The following is a 23,888-nucleotide window of genomic DNA, read 5'->3' on the forward strand; positions in this document are numbered from 1 at the left end:
TACAGCGAGCCAGCATTTCATGAGACAGAAAAAAGGCAAGCACTTACCCAACTTCCTGAAAATGTTGTGCAGTGATTTTTATATGGACTATATATTTTATAAATATACTGTGTTGCGTCTTTCTGTTATGTGAAATGTAATAAACATGAACCAAAAGGGTGAGGTTTCCCACCCCTTCACTTTACAATGCCATTTCCATGTTTATATCTGAAGCATTTAAAGTTAAATTTCAGTTTTCATTTGCTTGTTCACCTACAAAAAGGTACAAGTAAACCTTGTGTTATTATTTTATGAAAACGTGTCGATGGCCACTGTTTACTGTGAAGAAACGGCAATGGCAAGGAATGAAAAATAAATAAATAAATAAATAAATTTCCTATATCAACTTTATGTACTATTTATTTCTGGAATAAACAAAACAACGTTTAAATTGAAGTGCTATTTGGCATTTTTTTGTTTTGTAGTTAATTTACTGGGGTAAAGCAAGTCCTACACAACTTATTCTTTACTTCTGGGATATTTTTCTATTTTAACGTGTTACATATTGTAACGTCTTCTTGTAAAATAAAGGCACACACACACACAGGGGCTGGGGCCACAGCCACGCCCCCTGCCGCTATGCTGTCTCTGCCTGTGTTCAGATATATAATGGCTTTTATTACTTTTTGAAAAACGAACGAATAGCCGAATGAATATTTAAATTATGAGCAAATATCCGAACATTAAAATACTGTGTTTGTCCCAGCACTAAATTAAATACACAATTAATCTGGCTTACTTACTCGGGAATGCCCTGTCTTGGAGCACAGTACCTTAGGTCTAATTTTTCAGCATATAAGAATGCAGTGCTTTGCCATTGTTGCCATCTTATTTGCATACTTGTTGTCTTGTTTATGACTGTCATTATGATATTTAATGGTATCGAATGACAGCAAAACTTGAAGAATAGTATCCCACCATCCTCATATAGATAATCAGATTTTTATTTTTGCTCTGTCACTTACTGAAACATTACATGTTTTTTTTTTTTTTTTCTTTGCAGGTGCAGCCGCAGTGTTGCGTTTCAGCAGAAACATGTGAATGAAGCTACATGGTGAATTAACTTAGCTTAGCTAGGTGTAGTGCAAAACAAAACAAAACAAAAAAAAAAACTGCAGAAAACTGGAGTTGCGAGGATTAAAGGAATTCCATTCCCAAAATGCCTAATTCTGTGATTCCGTGGAAATTCAGTGGAAATTCAGAGAGCCCTACAGTACTACTGGTCCTTTCCTGCTTTTTTGCTCATCTACTGAACATTACCAGGAATCTACACAATAGAAGAACATTTGGCAACTCTACAAACGGAACACAAAAAATGCTGCTCACAAATTCTTGCTAGCAGGCAACAAGAAATATATTTGATGAGGTTTTTCTATTATACAGACTTCTGATATTAACTTTCACTTGAGACTAAGTATATTAAACCACAGTGCTGTATGCATGTAAAACCCTTAATAAAAAAGGGTACCAGTTCCATTACAGGTTTCTACAGTCAACAGATGTTTGTGATACCTGGGGACTAGATATTCCTCCCCGACACTGTACAGGGTAAGGCTCTTTAGCAACAAACTTTTACTTTGACGCGAAAGCCTTGTGAATTTCTCGGTAAATAAAACTTCAAGCTACTAGTAGTTTCATTGACTGTATAAAAAAAAGTAATACAACCATTAAGTAACTGTACAGTAAACTATGAAAAGATGTATACCTACTGTAGTACATCAAATATCTTTCTACCATATACAGTACATATAGCTGTAGCCCTGTATAAACAGAATTAGTTTACATACTAATTTACTGATTATACCACTAAAAGGGTAAATTCAAGGGAGGGTCCCAGTTTGGAACCCTGAGGGTGGTATTGCGTCTCTATATGGAAGAGACTATATAGCAGAAATCAAGGCAATACTTATATTAGTCATCTTTCTGACAACTTGAGTTTTTTTATAAGTTCTGCATTTACTAATTACATTAGCCTCGATAGCTGGTGATGTTCTCTCCATCTTTAGCCACTAGTACTTCTCTATGCAAGATAATTTGTGTCGTCGTCCCCTCCCATACACAGTTATTTTTTAGACTCACTACCTCTCAGTCCATTATCCTGCAAGCTATCTTGTGTTTACTTTGTTAACTGCCTTTGCAAACCAATGTGTTTTATTGTCAAGTTGCTCATATATAGTGCCATGACAAAGAACTAGCTTCTCAATATAAAAAGAAGTCTGCAAAAAAGAAAGGGGAAGACGGACGGGCTTATAAACTTATGAAGTGGGTAAGAAAGGGTATAATAATAGGCCCTGACGATGCTGCAACGAGGAGGTAGTTTATTCTGAACAGCGGCTCAGATTTATCTAGCACCATCCTGATCTAGTGAACATCAATTTACATGATTTGTTTTTCATTTGAACTTGTGTTTTAAGCTGTTATTGTTAAGTCTTTTACCTTTCAACCAAACAAAAAATTAGCAGCTTATTTAGGTTTCTCACTAATTAAGCACACAATGCTGTACTTACACAAGTTGTATGCAAAAACAGCAGTGCCCATATTGCCCCCCCCCCCAATAATGTTACAGTATCTTCCTAGTTGATTTTGACTAAATGTTTTAACAACGCAGTGGTAACATCAAGATTAATCATTCTTAGCCCATGTAAAAGCACTAGTGGTAATGTATGAGTGCATCACTGCATACAATGCTTTATGCTGGAAGGTACCTGATAGAAGGGTGTGCACCAAAAAAAAAAAAAAAAAATTGCTACTGTATGCATAGTGTAGGCTTATAATGCCCTTGGAATGCATTCCATAGGAGACTTCATTCTGAACTTTTGACCTCATCAATAGAGTGAACCAATCTGAGGATGTGGCAAGTGGGTGCAGAATCCTTTTTAGGAACTGATGTAATCCACAACATAAAAGTTATTAAATGTGTGTGTTCATCACTGCAGATGAACATGTATTGTGTAAAAATTATTATTTATTTTTTTTAATGGAGTGATCAGCTGGAGACTTTGTAACATCTACTGATGATCAGTTATTCATCACATGCAGCCTTGGTCTTGCACTGTCATTTAAAAGAGATATTCAACACAAAACTGCTTATCAGAGAAAATGCATGTGACTCAAGATATTCTTGTACCAATACAATACGTATGAGAAAAAGATCAGTACAGTATTTTATTTTTTCTTCGTGTGACCCACGTACAGTAGTTAGTATCTGTTCAAAAACATAATTTTCTTTCTTACTTTGTTCTCTGCTAAGCCCTATAGAGGGCATGGATGTACACAAGAATGGTGCGATGCTGCAGAATGACAGGCACAGACAAGAGCAAAACCGATGATTTAGGAACAGTTGTCACAGAGAGAGCGATCGTTTTTTGCTTGCTCCACATACACCACGGAATATCCATTTCTTGTGGAAAATCTTCTGATAAAGTACTGGGGGCGGGTGCATTAGTGGCTTCCAACATGTAGAAAGCTGCCAAAGTGCCGTGACAGGCCTGTTTATCTTGTTCTATTGACTGCTATGTTTAACCCTATGACATCTTATAAGGAAATTGTTGAAACTGATTACTGAAGCAAACATTAGGCTTTATATACCGTAACAGTGATAAATATTCTTGTAGTTTTCATTAATTTCTGTTTCCAACATATGTAATGGTCTAATTGTTGGCAGTTTCGTGTATGTGACACACCTTGGGATCCTTACACAAATGTATTGTGATTTTCTTTGCTTTGTATTGTACAGTGCTTTGAGATAAATTTTGTATGAAAGGCACTATATAAATAAACTTTGATTTGATTTGATATGTTACCATGCAACATTCATCCTACAGCAAATGTAAAAAATGTATTTTAAAAAAGTCAAATTTTCCTGAATTTCTAGGAATTTTTCATTTGTAGTTTATGCAGTTGTTCTCAATATTTGCATTAGCTGAATCACAAACTGGATTTCTGACCAACGGATGCCTACACAACTTTAACTTGTGTCATTCATACTTTCAGGAGTTCTTATCCAGGAGCTGGCTTGGCATTGGCCAATTGCGAGTTAAAAGTCAAGCAGGCTAAAGGCAGTTAACGACCCCCTTGGCAACAGAAGCATCAGCTGTCATTCTGCACAGGTGCTTTTGACAGATTTTAGATTTTCCATAATGCAGTGTTTTGTTTTTAGCTAAAATTACTAGATTAGTCATTTCAACCTAACAATTTATGTATTTATGTACCTTTAATTGCTTTAATTGCTGTTGTTTGTGTACTTAAGTATAATTTTAGTAACAACAGATCCAATGCTGGTTTCTATACTAATTTAATTATTTGTAAAATCTCATACTAACTAAACAACCTGAGGTAAGCAACATTACTATCCAGCTGCAATTATACTATTGCACTACTAATATGTCGTTGTTGATATAAATTGTTGTAATCCCAACTTATAGCATCTTATTTCATATTGTATTTTAGTAGTATAATTTGCACTTATCGTAAACTATACTGTATTTAAATATTGATTTCACATTGTAACATCTGTAAGTTGCTGTGGAAAAGGTGCATACCAAATAATTACATAATAATATTAATAATGCCTGGAAATACCTGTAAATATACAAAATATGTGCTCAAATAATTTGGGACTAATTGTAACCGTCTACAAAAACACAATGTGTTTGTTACAAGCCAGTGAATTATATGCATGTTATTTTAGCGGAGAAAGGAAAGAACGTCACTTTTTGGAAGCTTTTCTCTTTTTCGCTCTATTTTTCTCAGTACCTCCAACTTCAGCACTGCAGCCAGCCACAGTTTTTTTTTTTTTTTTTTTTTTTAATTTTTTTTTTTATGGTGGTCACAAGTACAGCAGGCTGTTGTTGCTTACATCTGACAGTTGTCCTCTCTGCAACAAATGGTACATTCATGAGCTAGGGCAGCGTCTGCTCAGTCTATAAATTGAAGGAGGCCAATGTCTATTGGCTGGCTGGGCTAACTTTGCAGAAGTAAATGGTCACAGTCTCAGGCTGGTTTTCAGTTACAGGAAATGTTGGTTTAAGTAGTTATGTGGTGCACAAAAACATATTGCACTGAACACAGCGATTCTGGCTTCTATGGGCACAAAAGCATTGGAATTCAACTTAAATTTGGGAAGTCAAATAGAAATAATAGTTACCAGTTCTCACAACCAGCAGTAAAACACATTTTTTGTTTAAATGCCAACAAAGCTCAGATGCAAGTGAAGTTATCAACCCCACTTTCTGAAAGACTGAAGATATTATAGATAATCCTTAGTCTCAATTCTCAAGGGGGCCAAACTGAATCTTTACTCATCTGTAAACATGGTCTGACTTACAGTACTGCAAGTATTTAGTATGGGAAAAATAGGATGAACCAATGAAGGGCTATGGTATGGGATGAGGAGGGGGTGGTAGAAAAAAAGAGTTTATTTTTTAAAGAAAAGAACAAGAAAACACATTCTTTAGAAGATTGTTACAGGTAGACATCTTCGAAGGGAACAGCTAATTGGAAGCATGACTACTGTCCCTTCTAAGTTCAGACAGAATAAGGTGTGGCCACTTGTCTGAAAGGTAGATAAATACTGTTTTGTTATGGAAAATTATAATGGAGACTAGGAGCTACCCATCAGGCCTCACCAATCCTGTTCAACTGGAGACTGGCGTCAACAACAGTGCAGTACAATGCTGCTCGACCACAAAACAAGCACTGTGGCATCTGACAGGTTATGCAGAGGTGATATTGGAGAATGCAAGAACTGTTTTTCATGAGTAACTTTTAGGGCTGCTATGATTAAATCGAAAATTGATTTTTCGATCGATTCCACTCCTCATTATATACATCGATATAAATACTGGATAATTGATTCAACAATTACATTTTTGTGATGCACAAAGTCAATAACATCATTTAAGTTTATCACCAAAAATGCACCAAACACCCTGCCTTGCTATTTACAGTATTTCTGCCACAGATGAGCAGTGGGCCTGCTCGTCTTTTCCTGATTTGCTGGTCCCATCCTACCAGCGAATCAGTTTTGAAAATGCTTTGTAAGTACGTTCCCCTGTGTTCAATGTAAACAAAAAAAAAATAAAGCGTGCCGCCTCGAATCCAGAACAGGACGACTGGCAAACAACATGTAAATAAATTGTGCACATTGAAGAAAACTGAATGTATATAGTTTGTGCTTTGTTGGAGTTTCAAAATGAACTGTTATATAAGGAATATTCAACAAAATTCAATAACGTTAAAAAAACAAACAAAAAACTACCAGTGATGTTAAACACAATTTTGAAGTAACGATCAGCTTGACCTATAGCAAGTATGCATGTTGTAGTAAGTAAATCAATTTATCATTATGATGATGATGTTTTAGGCAGGGATTTCCACTTTGTGCATTTTCACAGATAGTGAAGGTTAGGTAGTACAGTAACAAGATGCAACGCATAATGCTGCAGCTGTCAATAAAAACATATTTTTCATAAAGTCGTGTCTAGTTTATATAGATTCCAAAGTACTGTAATCTGTTAGGAATAAATATTTTAGTAAAAATCCTGTGGTATGTTAAACTTGCTTTAGGCTTGTTGAGAATGTTGTTTGTTTGTTTTTTTCTCCTGATGTTACCAAGGCATAATTACCAATCACATTCAATTGCTGTGCACAAGCTTTTACGCTTTTACAGCAATGATATTAAAATAATCACGTCGAAGAGAGAGGAATGGAGCAAAAAATATATGTGGGTGGTACAATCATCGACACTTACTCAAAAAATTATATTTTGTGTGACCAATTAATCGATTGCTACTTTGACAGCCCTAGTAACTTTAGGCATACTTTTGTACTTATACAGTAATAATGACGTTAACTGTGAAAAAAGACAATGGTTATCCCTGTTGTGACCACTGTCTTAAAAAGAACATGAATGTTAAGTGCATTTATTTATTTATTCATTTATTTTTTAATTTACTTGTGGAGACATATAAACTGCAGTGGTACTGCAATGTATTAGTTTCGGCCCTGAAACTTAAATAATTAAATGAATGACTACTGAAGCTAGGGACTTCCTTAAACACATACACACATGTACTGTATTACAATGGCTGACTGTGAAAGTCCAGAGGAGGAGTCAGGGTAAGAAATTTACAGTTAGTTTGGCCTGTATTTCCTAAGAAACTATTATCCAACAATATCCTCCAAGCTAATCTCTCCCCTGCACAGCTATACACAGGCTTGAGGATGCAGGCCAAAGTACAAGGCTAGAATGTAAGCCAACTGTTGCTGTGGTAGCATTACCCCTCCCCACCCCATGTGCCACTGCTGGACCAATCAGCAGACTTGCCCCAGCTGCTTCAGCTCTGTTTGCAAGGTTCAGAGACTGACCGACAGCAGTGCACTGTTACTGCAGAAGGTGTCATCCATCACAGACTGAATCTCCCAGTGCTCCCACATCATGGCCTTCCAGCTTCTTTACCCACTCCCCAACCCCCACCCCAAATAACAGACACATTGTTTTTCTGTTCCATAGATTTTGAAAGAAAACCACAGTGTAAGTTAATGCCTAGGGGCCAGTTTACAAGATGTGCTAAATCCTTTGACTCTTGTAGAGTAAACCAGTAACTGGAATAGAACCAGAAAGCACTTCAATATAATTAAAATGTGAACCCCTCTCCTTTTAGTTTCCTGAATTACTGTCTAATTGTGACTTTTCTCTAATACCAACTTGTCATGTCTAATTTAGTATCTATTGGTTGGACATCAATGTGGAACAGTTTAAACAGGGAAATACTGAATCAAGTGGAGTAATTTTTTTAGACAAATCACCTCTCCTTAAAAAACTGTATAAATTTTCTTTTTTAAAAATGCACACAGTCTATTGCGGTTCTTTTTTGTCATTATATCATCAAGTCTATGGTGATTCAAATATGATAAATCTTTTCAACATTACCGTAATAAAAATGCACACCTTTGGCATCGCCTCCAAGTGGGATTATGTTGTTAATAATTATCACACAAACTCTGTGTACACAACAGTGGTTTACTTCCTGTATTTTGGAGTGGCTTTAAAATGTATTTACAAAATTATAGTATCACAGTATTTGAAGACAATATTGCCTACTTCATCAATTATCTTTATTGAACGAGCACTATTATACACACTTTAACAGCTACTGCTATAATGAATCAATATGTTAGTAAAACAAACACTACTAATGTAAACAGACAGACAACATTTATTATCATAAAACATACTGTACACCTAAACTGATGAGTGTACATGTCCAAATGCCTGTCATGGCAGCCTTCAGAGACAGCTTAAAGGATATCTGGGGTTACACACTATAGGGTCTAGGCCATATACTCATCCCATCCATTAATCATTGTTCAATTGTAATGCAAACACCCACCTAGCATGTGTTTTGTTGCCATGCTACTTTGGCGAGATCTAAAAGTCCATTCATTTTTCAAATACAAGAACTTATTAGGAGACATTCTGTCAATAATGGTACAATACAAACACCACTTACCCCCAACCCTCAAAAGAATATGAACTACTGTATAAAGATGGACAGTTTTCTAGGACCAGCATTCACCCTCCTCAGTAGAAAATCAAAGTATTCCTCCCAGTATTGTGTTCCTTGTGGAACTAATTTTTCTGAGGTCTGATAAAAGTGGTTAATGTTTACTGAAACCTGTGAATGAACCACAGTAAAGCAGACAGCAGAACACTTTGCTTTCTTTTTTCTTAAAAAAGCATCTTCTGTTTTCCCCTTTAGGAGGGATTCACTTGATCCCACTGGCAACTTATCAAATTCAGCCCTATTCTTATTGCTGTGAAGCAGCAATGAAACCCTACGGTGTCATAGCATAGCATTTCTCCAGCATACTGAACCACCAAGGAGACAGTGCTGTACTGTATGTGTCCCTGAACAGAACGACTGCACAGAACTAGCTTTTAAAATGTTTTCATTAATGGAGTCGGCTAGCGATGCCAAAAATGTCTTAATGTAAAACAAGGAAACAAACAATTATTTTGAATTGAACTGTGCTTCAACAACTTCCACAGATAAATTTGTAATCAGTTGTTACTATCCAATTTAGAGTGAATTGTTGCTGGTTCAGTTGAGGTCCCCACCAGTAATTTACTGCACATTCTGATCTGACAAAGCAGTCTCCCACGACATGTTCCTGTTCACAAGAGTCTGGATATTTAGGATATCCTCCATGCAAATGTATTCTAACTGGTCAATCTACCTTCTGGAGTCCATTTCAAGATCAGAATGTATTTAAATCCTGACAGCACGTACTGTGAGATCACAAAAAACTTGAGCACAGAAGTGTAGACATAAACTGTATATTGTTTATTTTTCTTTATATTAGAGCAGATTACTCAATTAATACACTAGGCAAGACGCTACAGTAGGCAAGCTGCAATTTTAGTTATATTCAATAAAATGTATTTCAGCAATGCATTTCCTATCTACAGATCTTAGTGCTTCAGTGGTAAAAATCCTTTTTTAATTTTTTTTTCTGGATTAATGTCGTTGCTTTTGCAGACCTTGCAGACAGTACATGTCCATCACAAAATGCAGAACGGAATGGAAAGTGCAATCTCAGTTCTGGGTGCAAGAACAGAGAAAATAAGGACCTAAAAACCAATCTGCTAAAACCATTAAACCTTTTTGTTGTAAAGCTCAGTGGCAAATTGCGCTTTGATCAGGTTGAAGTGGTGCACTTTCTGGTGTCTCTGTGGTCCTCCGACTGAGCTGATAAGTGTGCATTGTTAAGTCTTCTTCTGCCCAGCCCTGCTGACAACGAAAGTCTTAATAAAATTAAATCAACAGCTGAATCAACTCAGCGCTCTTACAAAAGATTAGGCCACAAGACAACGGAAACACGTCTCTCTGTACCATTCATTTACTGTACTGGCTTGTTAGTTAAACTGTTTTGATAAAGTGCTGTATGTACTGTGGCTGCTACTAATTACCAGCGTTGTGCTGTTGGACAAGAAATAAATCTACAGCAGGGCTAATTTCAATATCTAATATCATTAACATAAAGACTTGGATTAGTATGTTGACTGATATTCAAGTACAGAATTACTTTTGGGTGTTGAGCCAATTCATTTCGACAGATGATCGATTTAAGCAAATCACTTGACAATTTGTAATAATGACATAATGTTCCTAAAAAGACAGTACCAAGTGACAATAACCGTTTTATTATTAACAATTTTATTTGTATTTATTTTGTGACACAGTGAGAGTACACCATGTCACTAAGGAAAGAAAGAAATGCACCTATACTTCTTCAGATTACAAAGTATATTTTCAGAACACAGTAGGTGCTACAAGAATGTCTACAAAAGCCCACATTTACTGGTTAATTCCTCATCACAACTACGGTTAACGTTAAACGCTGATAAACTACTTTCATTAAGTTTACAGTTAAACTTCATATGTTTTACTTTGTACAACTGTACAATCAGCATTTACAGAGACCCCACCTTTCAACCAAAGGTTTCAGTCTCACTTAGTCCATTGTCTACCCCAGGTATTGCTCCTATTTAAATAATCCTCAATCCCCACCCCCTCCCCTCTTTTCAGTGGCTGGATGCTCTCAGGTGTTTGGAGCGAATTTCTATGCCAAGAAGCAACAAGAAGACTATAGTCACCTTGGAAACAAACTGCACCTAGTGTTTGCAGAACAAACAATGGCACCTTTTCAGGCAATACGAAGCAGACACGGCAAGCGGCAGGCGAGCAATTCTGGGACTCACAGGAGTGTTAACATATCACATTCTGAGCATGTGGCAAAAGATTGTCCTGCACCAAGAATGAGCCTATACAGGAAATGAGCAGTGCTGGCTGCTGCTCTTAGGTACACCCTCACTCACTCAAGTCATACACACCTGTATTGTGCTTGTGGGTGCATGCATGTAATAACCACCATGTTGCATTGAAAAACAGTCACTACCAATATGTTGGAATTAAGTTGCGGTGTTTTTTTTTTTTTTTTTTTTTTTTTATTGTATTTCATTAAGTTAACTATTTAAAACAAAACAGAAAACGTTGGCTTTTAAGGAAACTGTACTCAAGATTTGTGTCACAGGTTAACAGCATCATTCCCAAAGGATGTTTCAAAAGAGCCGACTACAGAAGCAGAGGCAACAAAACCCTTATGGTGTAACTATTCATTTCATGACTACAATTCATAATTACAATTTACTGTAAAAGAAAAGAAAAAAATGTAACTCCAATTTCAGTCTGTTGAAGCAATAATTAAATAGGGTTTAACTTGGCTCTAACCGTAAAATGCCATTGACTGAAGTGAGATGGATTGACAGACATACAGTAAAACCAACAAGTTTACTGTTACTTTGTTCAATTTAACTAATATAAACAACATTTTGCTTCAGAAGTAGGTACATAAGGCATCCACAATAATATACTGTTACAACAAAAATGAGAAAATGTCTTAAATCCTCAGGTTCCTAAGTAGAACAGCATCTATAATATTATCTTAGTACTTTTAGAAGTAATTGTTGCCCAAAATTGATCTTTTCCATTTGTATAAACCTGACGAAAGAACATACAGGTGCTACAATGCAAGTTGTTGCCCAAAGAATAACCTTAGGCTGACATTTAATCCTATCATTCTCAGAATGGTAACTACTGATACTATCATGCTATCTTATTTACTATACTGACTGGCCTTAGGAACAACCCTTTCAGTTAACCATTTGAAACTGCTTCAATTCACTTAAGTTTGTAACTAACTAAATTTGGTACAGAACTTTTTCATAAGAACTGGGAAATGTTTGGGTCTGTTTCCCCACCTAGGGCCATCTAGGCTATAGTAAATGAAGGCATGCCTACCAGTCCAAAACAACTGGTTTATATGAAAACATCTAGTTCTATGTAGGTCCGTTTTTGTATGTTAACATAAGCAATACCAAATTGTTCTAAGCCCATTTTCAAGAATGTAGTAATAGAAAAACTCAACTTAATTTGTAGGCTTACTTTTATTCAACAGAAAACCTTTGTTTTCTGGTTTAAAAAACAAAGCCAGATGAGCACACTTCTTGAACTTAAAATTACACAAAACAAATGTAAGGTGGTGTGGCTTTATTGCACATGCTTTTATAACTATCAATTTATTTTTTGTATTTTATAAATGTATTTATTTTAGGAACCAATTCCTTGCCCTTACACCATGAATAGCTTTTCAATAAAGGCAGGTAAGAAAGATGCCTCTTCTTTCACTACTAAAGCAACAAGTGTTGGCTGGGAGTACCACCCTTCCCCCACAACCTCCAGCAGCTATCACAAATCCTCAGGCAGGCAACTGCCAGCTGACAAAACTGTTTAGTCAGCAAGAAGCAAGAGGGAGAAGCAACCTCTCTTTCTCTCATGCTTGCTCGCTCTCTCCCTCCCTCTCCCTCTCCCCATCACTCCTCAACTGTGTTAACTCCTTCCCTTAAATGAAGGACGTAAAGATAGACCCCTCCCCTCATCATCCACTGGGAAAACTGTTCTGAAATATACAGTAAAGGCCCCTTCTCCTCACACTATCTCTCATTTTGCTTCAGTTAAAAACACTTAATCCCATGACCCCTTTTAAGCAGAAAATACACTCAAAGTTGTTGCTTCTTGTCTCGTTACTTCCTCCATCTTTGTGCAAGAAGTACACAGCCTGTTTCACGTCCTATCCCCCACTGGCCTATGGGCTCCAGGTACTGGCTGTGTTCTGTGCATTCTTTCACAGTAATGACACATCAGCGAGTAGACTTTGAACCCTCTATAAATACCTGGCTTATTTGATGTGGAGGAGTATTGTGCCTGTGTTGAGGATGCACTGTGCTGTTTGGCAAGCATTTGAAACTGAAAATTTGAAAGCATTTGAAAAGCTATGCAGTTGTGTGTGGTGTTTGTTTTTTTTTGCTTGTTAGCATTGTCTTGATGGCAGGATTCATGTTTGCACATTTGGATGACAGTTTTTGATCCACGACTTTCACCTTACAACCACCACTTAACCGAATTCTTTCTATTTAAAATGACTTATTTCATGGTGTAATCAAGATTTCTAAATTAAGAGGAAGAATTATGAATGAATTATATTCCTTTAAAAAAAAAAAGGAATTTTTTTATGTCAAAAAAAAGTTCTTCCTTGCAGATACAATACCCTGAACTGTGCTGTACATTAAGTTTTTGTATTGTGTTTTATTTTTTTTGTCTAGTCCATTGTGTCTGACAATAACATCACAAACAGTCCGACATATTGCAGTCCTACAAAACATTTACACAGAAAGTTAAATAAGTTCTGATTTCAAGGACATGAAAATACCTTTATTGCCTGCTTTGATAAAGTGTGCTTGTGGATCATTTACAGGAAACAGGGTTAGCACATTCAATAATGAAATGCATAAGTGTAAGTATTTGACATAATTTTTGGATGCTATGAATAAATCTGTAGTCTGTTAGTAACATACAAAGCTGTAAATGGCTGTAAATACAGTATACATTGATCACCTTCATGTGTAGTTAAAAAAAAAAAAAAAAGCAAGTGTGCCATACTGTACATACAGCATACATACACAGACATTTTTCAAAACAGTTGCTGTATTGCAGGAACCACATATAAAAATATTTATCCACTCAGGAGTCAGTTTATTTCCTTATACACTTATCAAGCTCTATCACTTTACTATATATTGCTTCCCCAAATAAGTCAGCTGTATCAAACTGTAAAAGAGTGCCTCTTACACTGCAAACTATCATCTAATATGCCTACTGAAACTGCACGATATTGCTTGAAAATAAAAGTTCAGTTTGGTTCCCATTTATAAGTTACTGATGCACAAATGCACAACTAAACTGTCCTCTCAAGTAAAGGCTTTGCAAGTGTGGCAAGCTGTGTCAGGTTTTTTCGAAGCAAAAATACTGGACCACCAAACTCTTTTCTTTTTTTATATGGACCAGATTTAAAACTCCAGAGGTGAACGACATGAGCGGCTAGTGTGGGACAAACCCTTTACATACTAAAAAAAAAAACATTCTTACTAATTATAATGTATTACAATTTATTATTTTTTTTAAACTACATTTAGGGGTAGATGTACTAAAGTGTTGAGTCTGTTGCAACAGTCGCAGACGAGTCAGAAGTCTAGATGAATATGTAATTATGGGTGCTCCTGCACACATTTGCAAAAAGGGGACGGAGATAGTGCAAATGAGGGTTCTGAAATATTATAATGAGATGTACTAAAGCTGCCGACTATTGTGACACTTATAATTGCATCAATTTGTTAAAAACTTTTGAAAGCATGTTTTAAACAGTCACAATTGTTGCTGGCATTTCCCAGTCGGCTTTTTCTCGTGTGCTCCCAGTTGTGTTTAATGTATTTTTGAGAAGAACACCCAAGTACCTAATTTTCACTAAAGTCAGGGTGTACTTACAAGCCCTGAAAACAAATTTATGTGACATTTCTGGTTTTCCCAGTGCCTTAGTTGCAACACATGGCCACTTACCCCTTCAGTTCATTCTCAGCATCTGGTATAGGACCATGATCTATTGTTTGTTATTTATCTAGGCCACTAAGTAGGGGTGCTAGATTCAGTTTTAATTTAGTAAACGTTAAAACTTTTTAAAAAATACATAGTTTAAATGTTTAAAGATTAAAATAAAAACATTTTGAAAAGACACAGTGTAAGGGGTGTAGTGTGCTTCCCCCTCAATGTGCAGTCTCGACAACAAGAGAAAACAGGAAGTCAGCCATCGTGGGGGAAGGGTTCTGACCATTTTTAAATAAATAGCTTTCTATAAATTACCGCATATATGTCTATAAATAGGTTTTTTACATCGATTTTTCTACGCTCCTTAAATGCAACTGATACCATTTGTGTATCTCAATCACAACTGAGAAATGCGTTAATAGTAAAATTGGTTTAATTTACGTTTTTTTCTTCTTCTGTGAAACCATTAAAAGGGTTTTTAAATGGTAAATCTTACTTTTTCATTTAAATGCCGAAGCAATTCATCTTTATGAATTTAAATACAGTTATAATGATTGTAATAGTGTGTCCAGCAAAATGCTTTATTCTTCAATGTAGCTTTTTTAAAGATTAGTCGCTTACTAACATGTCACGATCTTGTTTGTACATGAAAAATGATGGCTTGGCCTATTTAAAAGCCCACTAAGTTGTTCGACAGAAAAAAATTAATAAATAGGGCTGTATTAGAAGGTTCGACGGTTCATTCGCTAGCCATCGAAGGTTCTTTTTTCTGCTAACAGAAACTGAATACCTAGTGTACAAGACAGTGTAAGAGAAGTGCTACGGTACAATATGTTTGAACCATACAAAATATAAGCCAATTCTAAATTTTGATTTCGAAAAAACTGAGCACCGTCTGTCCCTCCCCCTTCCAGCTCGTGTTAACCAGAGGCAAATTTCTTCATTCGCCATCTTGACAACAAAGCCTTGTATTGAAAGACATGTCTCGAAACCCCTCTGCTATTTGGGATTATTATTTTTCTTTTCTTAAATGCTCAGACAACCAAAAAAAATTTTTGAATGCAAACTGCGCAAGCGTTTACTGATGTATCATGGAGGCACATCCAATCTCTGGGATCACTTTACAATCATAAAATTATTATTATTATTATATTATTATTATTATTATTATTATTATTATTATTATTAGTCGTAGTCGTCGTAGTAGCTTTTTTTTCTTTTGTTATGCAAGTCTTGATTTATTTGTGTATTATGAGCGCCCGAATGAAATAACTCCAATATAACTACATTTTTTAAACTTTGTCTAGTGCAGGGCAAAAATCAAAAATGAAAACAAAGCTGGTGTCCACCTGGGGCAAGGTTGATGCCACTGACCAAACTCCCTTACCTTGTGCCTCAGCAGCCGTACTGAACCCCAGACCCCTAGAGGTGAAAGGCAGGAGAGGCTGGTGAACTCGCCCCCTGTCCCAGCTCAGTCTGTGCTGCTGAATGCTCCCTGTCCCAGCTCAGTCTGTGCTGGCTCGGTCTGGCATTGTCTTGTAGGGGTTGAGGATTCCCCTGGGGTCCAACAGGCTCTTGATTTGCCACATGAGTCTCAGGGTGGGGGCTGGCTTGCTGAAATGAATGTAGTTCCTCTTCTTCAGCCCCAGGCCATGCTCGGCACTGATGCTCCCATGATGGTATGCGGTCCACTCATAGCCGTAGAGGTCGATGGCAGCGAGGAGGGTGGGGTCGTGAGAGGGGGAGGTGATGTTGAGGTGCAGGTTCCCATCTCCGAGATGTCCGTAGCCCACAACATTCTTGGCTCATGTGCCCAGGTGCTCCTGCATGTCCTCCACTAGCTGGTAGATGTGCTGCACTGGCAGGGACAGGTCATACTTGTACACAGAGCCGTTGTGAGTCTGGCACTCCGTGATGCACTCTCTCAGAGCCCACAGAGTCTTGATTTTGCTGTCTTCCGTTGCCACAGTCCCATCAGTCACCAGGGAAAAGGTCATGACCTCCTGCAGGAAGCAGTGCAGTTTCTCCTCATCGTGGGCAGTGCTGGATCCCGAAGTCTCGATCAGAATGTAAAATGGGCTCTCTCGAATGGGGTTGGTCAGTTTCAGTAGTAGAAGTAAAATGTGACTGTGACTGATAACCTGCTTGGAACGGTGACTGTTAAATTAAGTCTGTTTTGCCTAAGTCAGCTGCTCGCAAGCCGCATCAATTGCGTGTAAATAAACAATGTGTATTTTTATTTAAATTATAAACATGGATTACTGTTCTATATAATGTATTTATAGAACTATATAGTATTTTATTCAATTTATGTGGCTTATCTGTAAAATAATAGGATTTTCAATCAAATATAAATAAGCAGTTATGGTGACGTCACCAGTAAATTATGCAAATTAGTACTATCGAAGGTTCAAACCCTCCTTCGCTAACGTGTTCCGAACCTTCGAAGGTCAAAATGTACCCTTCGTTGCAGCCCTAAAATTATCCAAATAAATTACTAAATTAAGCCATATATATAAATAAATGTATAAAACAGTGAAGCAATAAGAATATATAACCCACGACCCAAGATAATGGTCTGTTAATATACATTCAGCACAATAAATGTAGGCCTATGTGTGTACGATTTTATTGTATTGTTTTTAAACCCGACATCTCCTTATGTCGGACAAACATGTCCACTTAGCGAGGGGCTACTGTATGATTATGAAAAGCTTTTTGGGGGTGAAGGTTGGGGCCCCACTATGGAATCTGATGGGGTTAAACTGCCTGTAATTTATATACAATAGTATTACAATAGGAAAAATGAATACGGAACAGAATACATTGTATAGATGATGTTTACATTTAACAAAGACTATGTTACTTTGATTCTTCCACACTTGCATGTATGGATGTTATCGTTCAGGCACCCTCTGCTGCAGCCACAAACCACAACTCAACTCCCACTATTTATCTGAACAATGTATGCTAGAGATTTCGCTAAGAAGAAGCAACAAATATTTAAATTAGTATTTTGCGGCTCTTTTCATTACCATATTTTCTCTTAGTACATACGACAAAATATAGACTTTGCTAACTGTCACAACGAAAATGCAAATTGAGGTGTTTTTGCTCTGCGACTGGCCCATCTTAATACATCCACCCTTAGTATTTGCACCTGTTACTCTGTTTTTAAGTACTGGCCAGTTAGAACCAGAACACAATTCAGATTAAACTGTAAAAACAATTCTGAGGCTCAAAAAATGAACATGTGCTGTACCAAAAAACAATACATTTTGTGTTTCTGACATGCTGAATTAGAAGGTGGCATGGATTTACATTGACAGCATTTACATTTGTAACACCTTTTCACCTATTTAAATTATTTTGCACTTGCCCAGAGATGGCGCTTGATTCTAAGAAATCTATTTTCGAATAACAATTAGTGTTTCCAAACTGTAGTGTCCTGTTACAAACTGAACTCAGTGTATCAGCATCATAAATGCCCAAGGTTCTTCCACTATATTTATACAAAGGTTACTGGATAATGGCCAGATACATTTATTTCTGAGTGGCATATCAGCAGTTTCACATGATCTTACCACAATCGCCAAAAAAAAAAGATGATGCAGTGCAATTGCTGTCTTGTCATCCAAAAATAAGGTGACTTTGTTACACCAATAAAAGCACCACTGCAGAAGACGGCTCTAAATTGTTCATAAAACTCCCCACTTTTTAGGGATTATAATAAAGGCATTCGCTGATTATTTTTATATTATATATATATATATATATATATATATATATATATATATATATATATATATATATATATATATATATAATATATATATATAATATGTTTTTTAGTATGAAAATATATCCACAATAATAGCTGATAATAACTGCCCCTTTTCTAACCTAAATGGTTCCAGTGATTGAATTCTATGAGCATCAGTACAGCATTAGTGAGCCTTTTGTTGTGTCTAAAATGTATTGGACCATCACTGTATCTTCGTTGTTCAGTACAGTTTACTCAGTAGGACTGGATATCCTAAATTGCTTCAAAGTTTAATGGAAACTTCAATGTGACCAGATAAAATTAATCAAAATAAACCACTTAATTTAAAACCAACTGCTATGGTCCACAGGGGAGCTCATTCCCTGCAGACCTGCATCCATGCTCTGCAAGGGAATATAATCTTAATCTAAAATAGATATGTTATAAATAGAGAAGAAGCAAAGGGGGAAACCCATTTGAACCCTCAGGCTAACAAGGGAGATTTTTTTAAACTTTTAAGCACATATACTGTGCAAAAGTAACTGACTGGAGGAACCCACAGACAGAGGTACAGTACAGTATGATGTACTGTACATTTTATTTTGTCACATTAATAATAATAATAATAATAATAATAATAATAATAATAATAATAATAATGTGGAACAGGCTTTATCAAGGTACTTTCCATCACTTCTATTTGTGGATTTTGAATGTCACTTCAAAACACATACAGACACACTTTAGATATAAAACTTGGTCCTATTCACAAAACTTTAAACACATGCTTTAACCTGTTTTACTTATATATAAAAAGGGTCTATTGAAAATAGACATCTTATAACAAGAGTTAGTGTAACTCTTTTTTTATTAGTTGCTGAGTACTGTAGGACTGTGCAAAAAGTCCTTAGGGATGTCAGCTAACAGCAACTTAGTTGGGTTTCTTTTTTTAATCTTGCAGTACCTCTGGGGGGCTATACAATAGCTTTCCCCACCCCTATTAATGCCACCCTATTGAAGTCTGAGAGATTACAGGTGAATCCCAGTAGGGTCATTCAGCTAGGCAGTCTCTGGGACTTTTCAAAGTATTCTAGTTCTACTTGACTGAATCGCACTGAACAAACACTCCCCACCCGTCACCTACTTCTTTTGTCTCAGGAGACTATTCACTGAATGCTGCTCTATTGACTGCTAGGCAGGCAGATAGCTGCAAGGTTGTAAAAGGCTTTAATGGAAAAAAAAAGTTACAAGCCATAATTTGCATCTTTAGCCAAACTTTTTTTTTTTTTTTTTTTTTAAATCTCTTCATTAAAAAAGAGCTCTATCTTTAATGTCTTCCTTTAAAAATGGTAAAACTTCCCAAACATGAAAAATCTCCACTTGTTTTGTGATTAAACAGTTCAGATGCTTTACCACATTGTAAATTTACACTGCATCCTCTGGATAAACACAAAGATAGAAGTGACTGAACAAAATCTTCATATTCTAAAGGGTAGCAAAACTTGATGCATCAGGTCTGCCTGCACAGGCCACTGTCCAAAATTCATCAGGAGCTCCAAGAGCACTGAACTACTGTAGAATGAGACACAGTCAAGGGCACTCGAGGGCAAAACTCAATTTAACAATCCCACACAGAAAACGTATCACAACTTCAAGTCACAACCCTGAAAATTCTGCAAGTACTACATTGAAAAAATTCAAAATGTTTCTTTCATAAATGAATGTGCGTGTAAAAAGGCTACCATGGAGCTAAATTTAGCTGTGTTATTTAGTTGTTACTCTAGCTGCCTTAGATGATAGACCTACCTCCTCACAAAAATACATTGTGATGCAGCTAAAAAGACAAATTAATAAAGATAATGAAATAATAAGACTAACCTTTAGTGTTTTACGTTATGAATCAACTGTGAAATATAAACTGTACTAACCAGAACAGTACACCTTGATTCTGAAAGTACACCCCACTGTATTTCGAAATACTCACAACTCAAATTGCCAAAAAACCTCAGACTTACTGTTAACTGACTGATTTTCTTTCTAGACTGTAACCTATGTTTAAAGTAAATCTTTTTGACTAAAGAATACTCTTTCCAAAGTAAATGATGGTTAACTTAGTAATGTATGGCATAGGCTTGATAATACTGACCTCTCCTCAGAACAGAACTGAAATCACTTAACCTTGAGGTCATAGTGTAAAGTTAACCTAAAATGAGCAACAAAAATGGCTGCACCACCTGTTTAAGCTCAGCTTAGCACATCCACCACAAACACCATGCACTTTTGCTCAATCGAAGCACCTCTCAAGACCAGTCACTGAAAGAGACAGTCAAGCATAAAAGCAAACAGGATTTACTGACATTCACAGATTTTATCCAGGATATAAAAATCGACTTTTAAAACACACAGTACAGTTAACAACTGTGAATTACATGTGTTTAAACAGCTATAGCTAGCTCTCTAACCAGGGACGCTGTCATTTTAAATATACTGCTTACACTGCTTTATAATGGGACAGTACTTTGCCAAATACTGAAAAATCTAAAAATATATAATCCAACAAATAAGTCCAATCAACCCAACCCTGCACCGACCTATTCTTAAAAGTCGTTTTAAATTTTCCAAACAGCCACACCAGTACTGCAGCCAACCACAGCAGAAGTCTATCTGACAGCAAACTACAGATGTAAAAGTGTGTGTATCTGTGTGTGTGTGTGTGTGTGTGTGTGTCTGCTCAAAAGCCGTGTAGAATTTCGTAATGGAATGTGAACTGCTCGTCCGGATCTTCGCTCTCATTCTATCTTCTAAACTGCAAGGGGAAAGTGGGTAAATATGCTGCACAAGGTCATCACTTTCCTTCTTTATATATTAAAATCACCCAAAAGTTTCTTGCGAGAAAAAACACACACACACACACACACAAAAAAAAAAAAAAAAACCCACAATATTTATTTCACCAACACCCTATTGTTACTACTAGGCCTGATAACAAAATAATAAACATTTACAAAATAAATAAATAAAAATAAAAAGCACACCACATTAGGGGTAGCCAAATACAGATCAGTGTTACAATTTAGAACGACATATAAAAGGTGAAAGAATGAATGCATAAAACATCCACAAACTCACCCCAACTGTACGGAAAATGCAAAATGCTAATAGACTTCAGTCCCCCCGCCCTAGCAACCATTAGGTTGCAGTTTCCTAAGAGACTAAACTTGTCAATTCCTGATCTGCACACTGTGAAACTATTTTCAGCGTCCCACAAAACAAGGAATCCATCTCCAGCCATTCAAGACTAATCTGACCTTAATAATTTCTTATCTGTGATTATTTTTTAACAAAAAAAACCCATCAGCAATATGTAACGTGCATTATATATTTGCATCGCATAACGATGTTATTAATGCAAATCATCAAACAGCGAATTTATATTTTACTGCAGGTCAAACTTCCTTATTTTCTGGCGATGCTTAATGTCTGTCCTAGATTATCCTTTTTTTAAAAAAAAAAAATTACGTCCGATTAACGACATGTCACATGACCTAAATATTAAATTAAAAGACATCAAATGTGTTTAAAAGTATCTGAAATTACGTAAGTGTATACAATTAAATAACAAGCAACAGACTCGACAAGGTCAAAACGCAAAAGGACACATGGCCCCTCCGCATTAGCAGAGCTGGTCAAAGTACATATAGATATGGATGCTCCGCACGACAGAAGGAATAAACTTTGTACCTTCGGCGAACTGCATCATTCCAAAGTAAAGTCTGAAAAAGTTCTAAGAATATCAACGATTGCAGTTTATATATTTTTTTAAACTACCAAACTACTCAGGTAGTTAAAAATAAACGTGCATGGGGAAGACCAAGTCAAATTCCTGAGCTCAGACAGTTAATGGATGAGCATCAGGTCCAGGCGAAACTAGGAAGGAAAGGGGAGTTGCAAAAACTTAACCCAACATCACCACAACATCTTTACAACTTTTTCAACTTTCGTGTGTCACAAAAGTAGCTCTGCAACAGAATCTAAAAAAGTTAAGAAGGCTGCATTGAAAAGGGTTCCGTGTACTTACGTTTGACTTTGTTGGGGTTGGGCTGTTTGCGCCGAGACATGATGATGATGGTGAATGGTGATGATGGACTTACAAGATGAAAAAAAAAAAAAAAAAAAAAAAAAAAAGCTGCAAAGTTGTTCCGGAAAGGAATCAAAATGGCGTTTCTGAGGATGTGCAAAGTTTACTAACTTATTATTTCCCTTTCTCCCGTTTTCTTCCTGAGCACGGAAGATGGAAAGAAAGAGTGGGAGACTGAAAAAGCCTCTTATTTCGCACTCCTCTCTCACTCGGTCTCTAACAGTGCTGCTCTCTCCTCTCCCTAAACCTGATAAGTAGACACATCACGTGTTGCTCCTGCTAGTCTCCAGGGGGACGTGTTACTGAGGCTGCCACTACTACATTGCAGCCAGTTACAAGCATCATCTCTACAGCAGGAGGGGTCTCTCGAGCAACAACAACAACAACAAAAAAAAGTTGTATCGAACTGCCTGGTACCACCCAACTCACCTCCTTTCTTACATAAAAAGAGAGAAGTATGCCAGTAGTTTTCGTTTTATTTCCGCAATTTAAACAGGACGCTGCTGGCAGCATCACTATGAATGAGGGGAGTGTACATTTCTCAGCTCACCTTTATTACTCAGTAGAAAGAACGAAAAAAGTTGCAATGCTGAAATGCCTTTTATTATTATTATTATTATTATATTATTATTATTATTATTATTATTTATTATTATTATTTTTTCGTCATAGGTAACTTTACCAAACAATACAAACATAGTCCCGCGATTTAAGTAATGGTGTCCTTAAAGAACAGATATTGTTGTGTTTTTATTAGTAGTATTTAAGTTGCCAACGTAAGTAATATAATTTAGTGCCCGGTTATCGTTAACATGTACATTTGATTATACAGCACATTACTGCAAGGGAGGAATATCATTAAATGGGTTCTGTAATAACATTACCCCCACCCCCCAAAATTACTATAATACACCACTAGAACCACTAGAATGATGCAAAAGACAAAAAGCAATTTATATATATCATATATAGATATATATATATTATAATATTATATATAGATATAGATATACGACGGGTGGTTTTCGGTATGCTGCCCACCCTTAAGGTTTCTGAATTATATGGAATCCCAAAGACTTACATACAATGACCATCCCCAACAAGTACTGTGACCAGTGTAGATTTATTTTTTATTTTTTGTGCCTGTTTTTACTATATTCAATCCCTTTCTAATAAATATTCGCTCAGTATCCTAAAGTTGAACAATCAGCCAATATACAATTTTAATCATACAAAAAAAAAAAGTCTCATAGTATATATCTATTTACGTGCTAATAACACAATGATCGATTGGGACATTGTACATTATACCCCCCCAAAATATCCAGGTTACATTAATTATTATTATTATTATTATTATTATTATTATTATTATTATTATTATTATTATTATTATTATATTATTATTATTTTATTTTTTGGTCGCGCCTCCATTGCGGGAAAAACT

The 23,888-nt window shown here is 36.2% G+C and overlaps 1 protein-coding gene and 1 pseudogene across 2 annotated transcripts in view; both read right to left on the reverse strand.

Moving 5' to 3' along the window:
* Positions 1–22,839, reverse strand: part of LOC121314518 (ras-responsive element-binding protein 1-like) — a 62,804-nt gene extending 39,965 nt beyond the window's left edge. For both annotated transcript variants that reach the window (XM_041247890.1, XM_041247889.1), the window contains exon 1: positions 22,382–22,839. In XM_041247890.1, coding sequence (XP_041103824.1) covers positions 22,382–22,421 — 40 coding nt within the window. In that variant the 5' untranslated portion in view covers positions 22,422–22,839. The remainder of the gene's footprint in view (positions 1–22,381) is intronic.
* Positions 15,805–19,721, reverse strand: LOC121315204 (annotated as a pseudogene).
* Positions 22,840–23,888: the final 1,049 nt, after the last annotated feature.

This window comes from Polyodon spathula, chromosome 4 (genome assembly GCF_017654505.1).
Source record: "Polyodon spathula isolate WHYD16114869_AA chromosome 4, ASM1765450v1, whole genome shotgun sequence".
NCBI lineage: Eukaryota > Metazoa > Chordata > Actinopteri > Acipenseriformes > Polyodontidae > Polyodon > Polyodon spathula.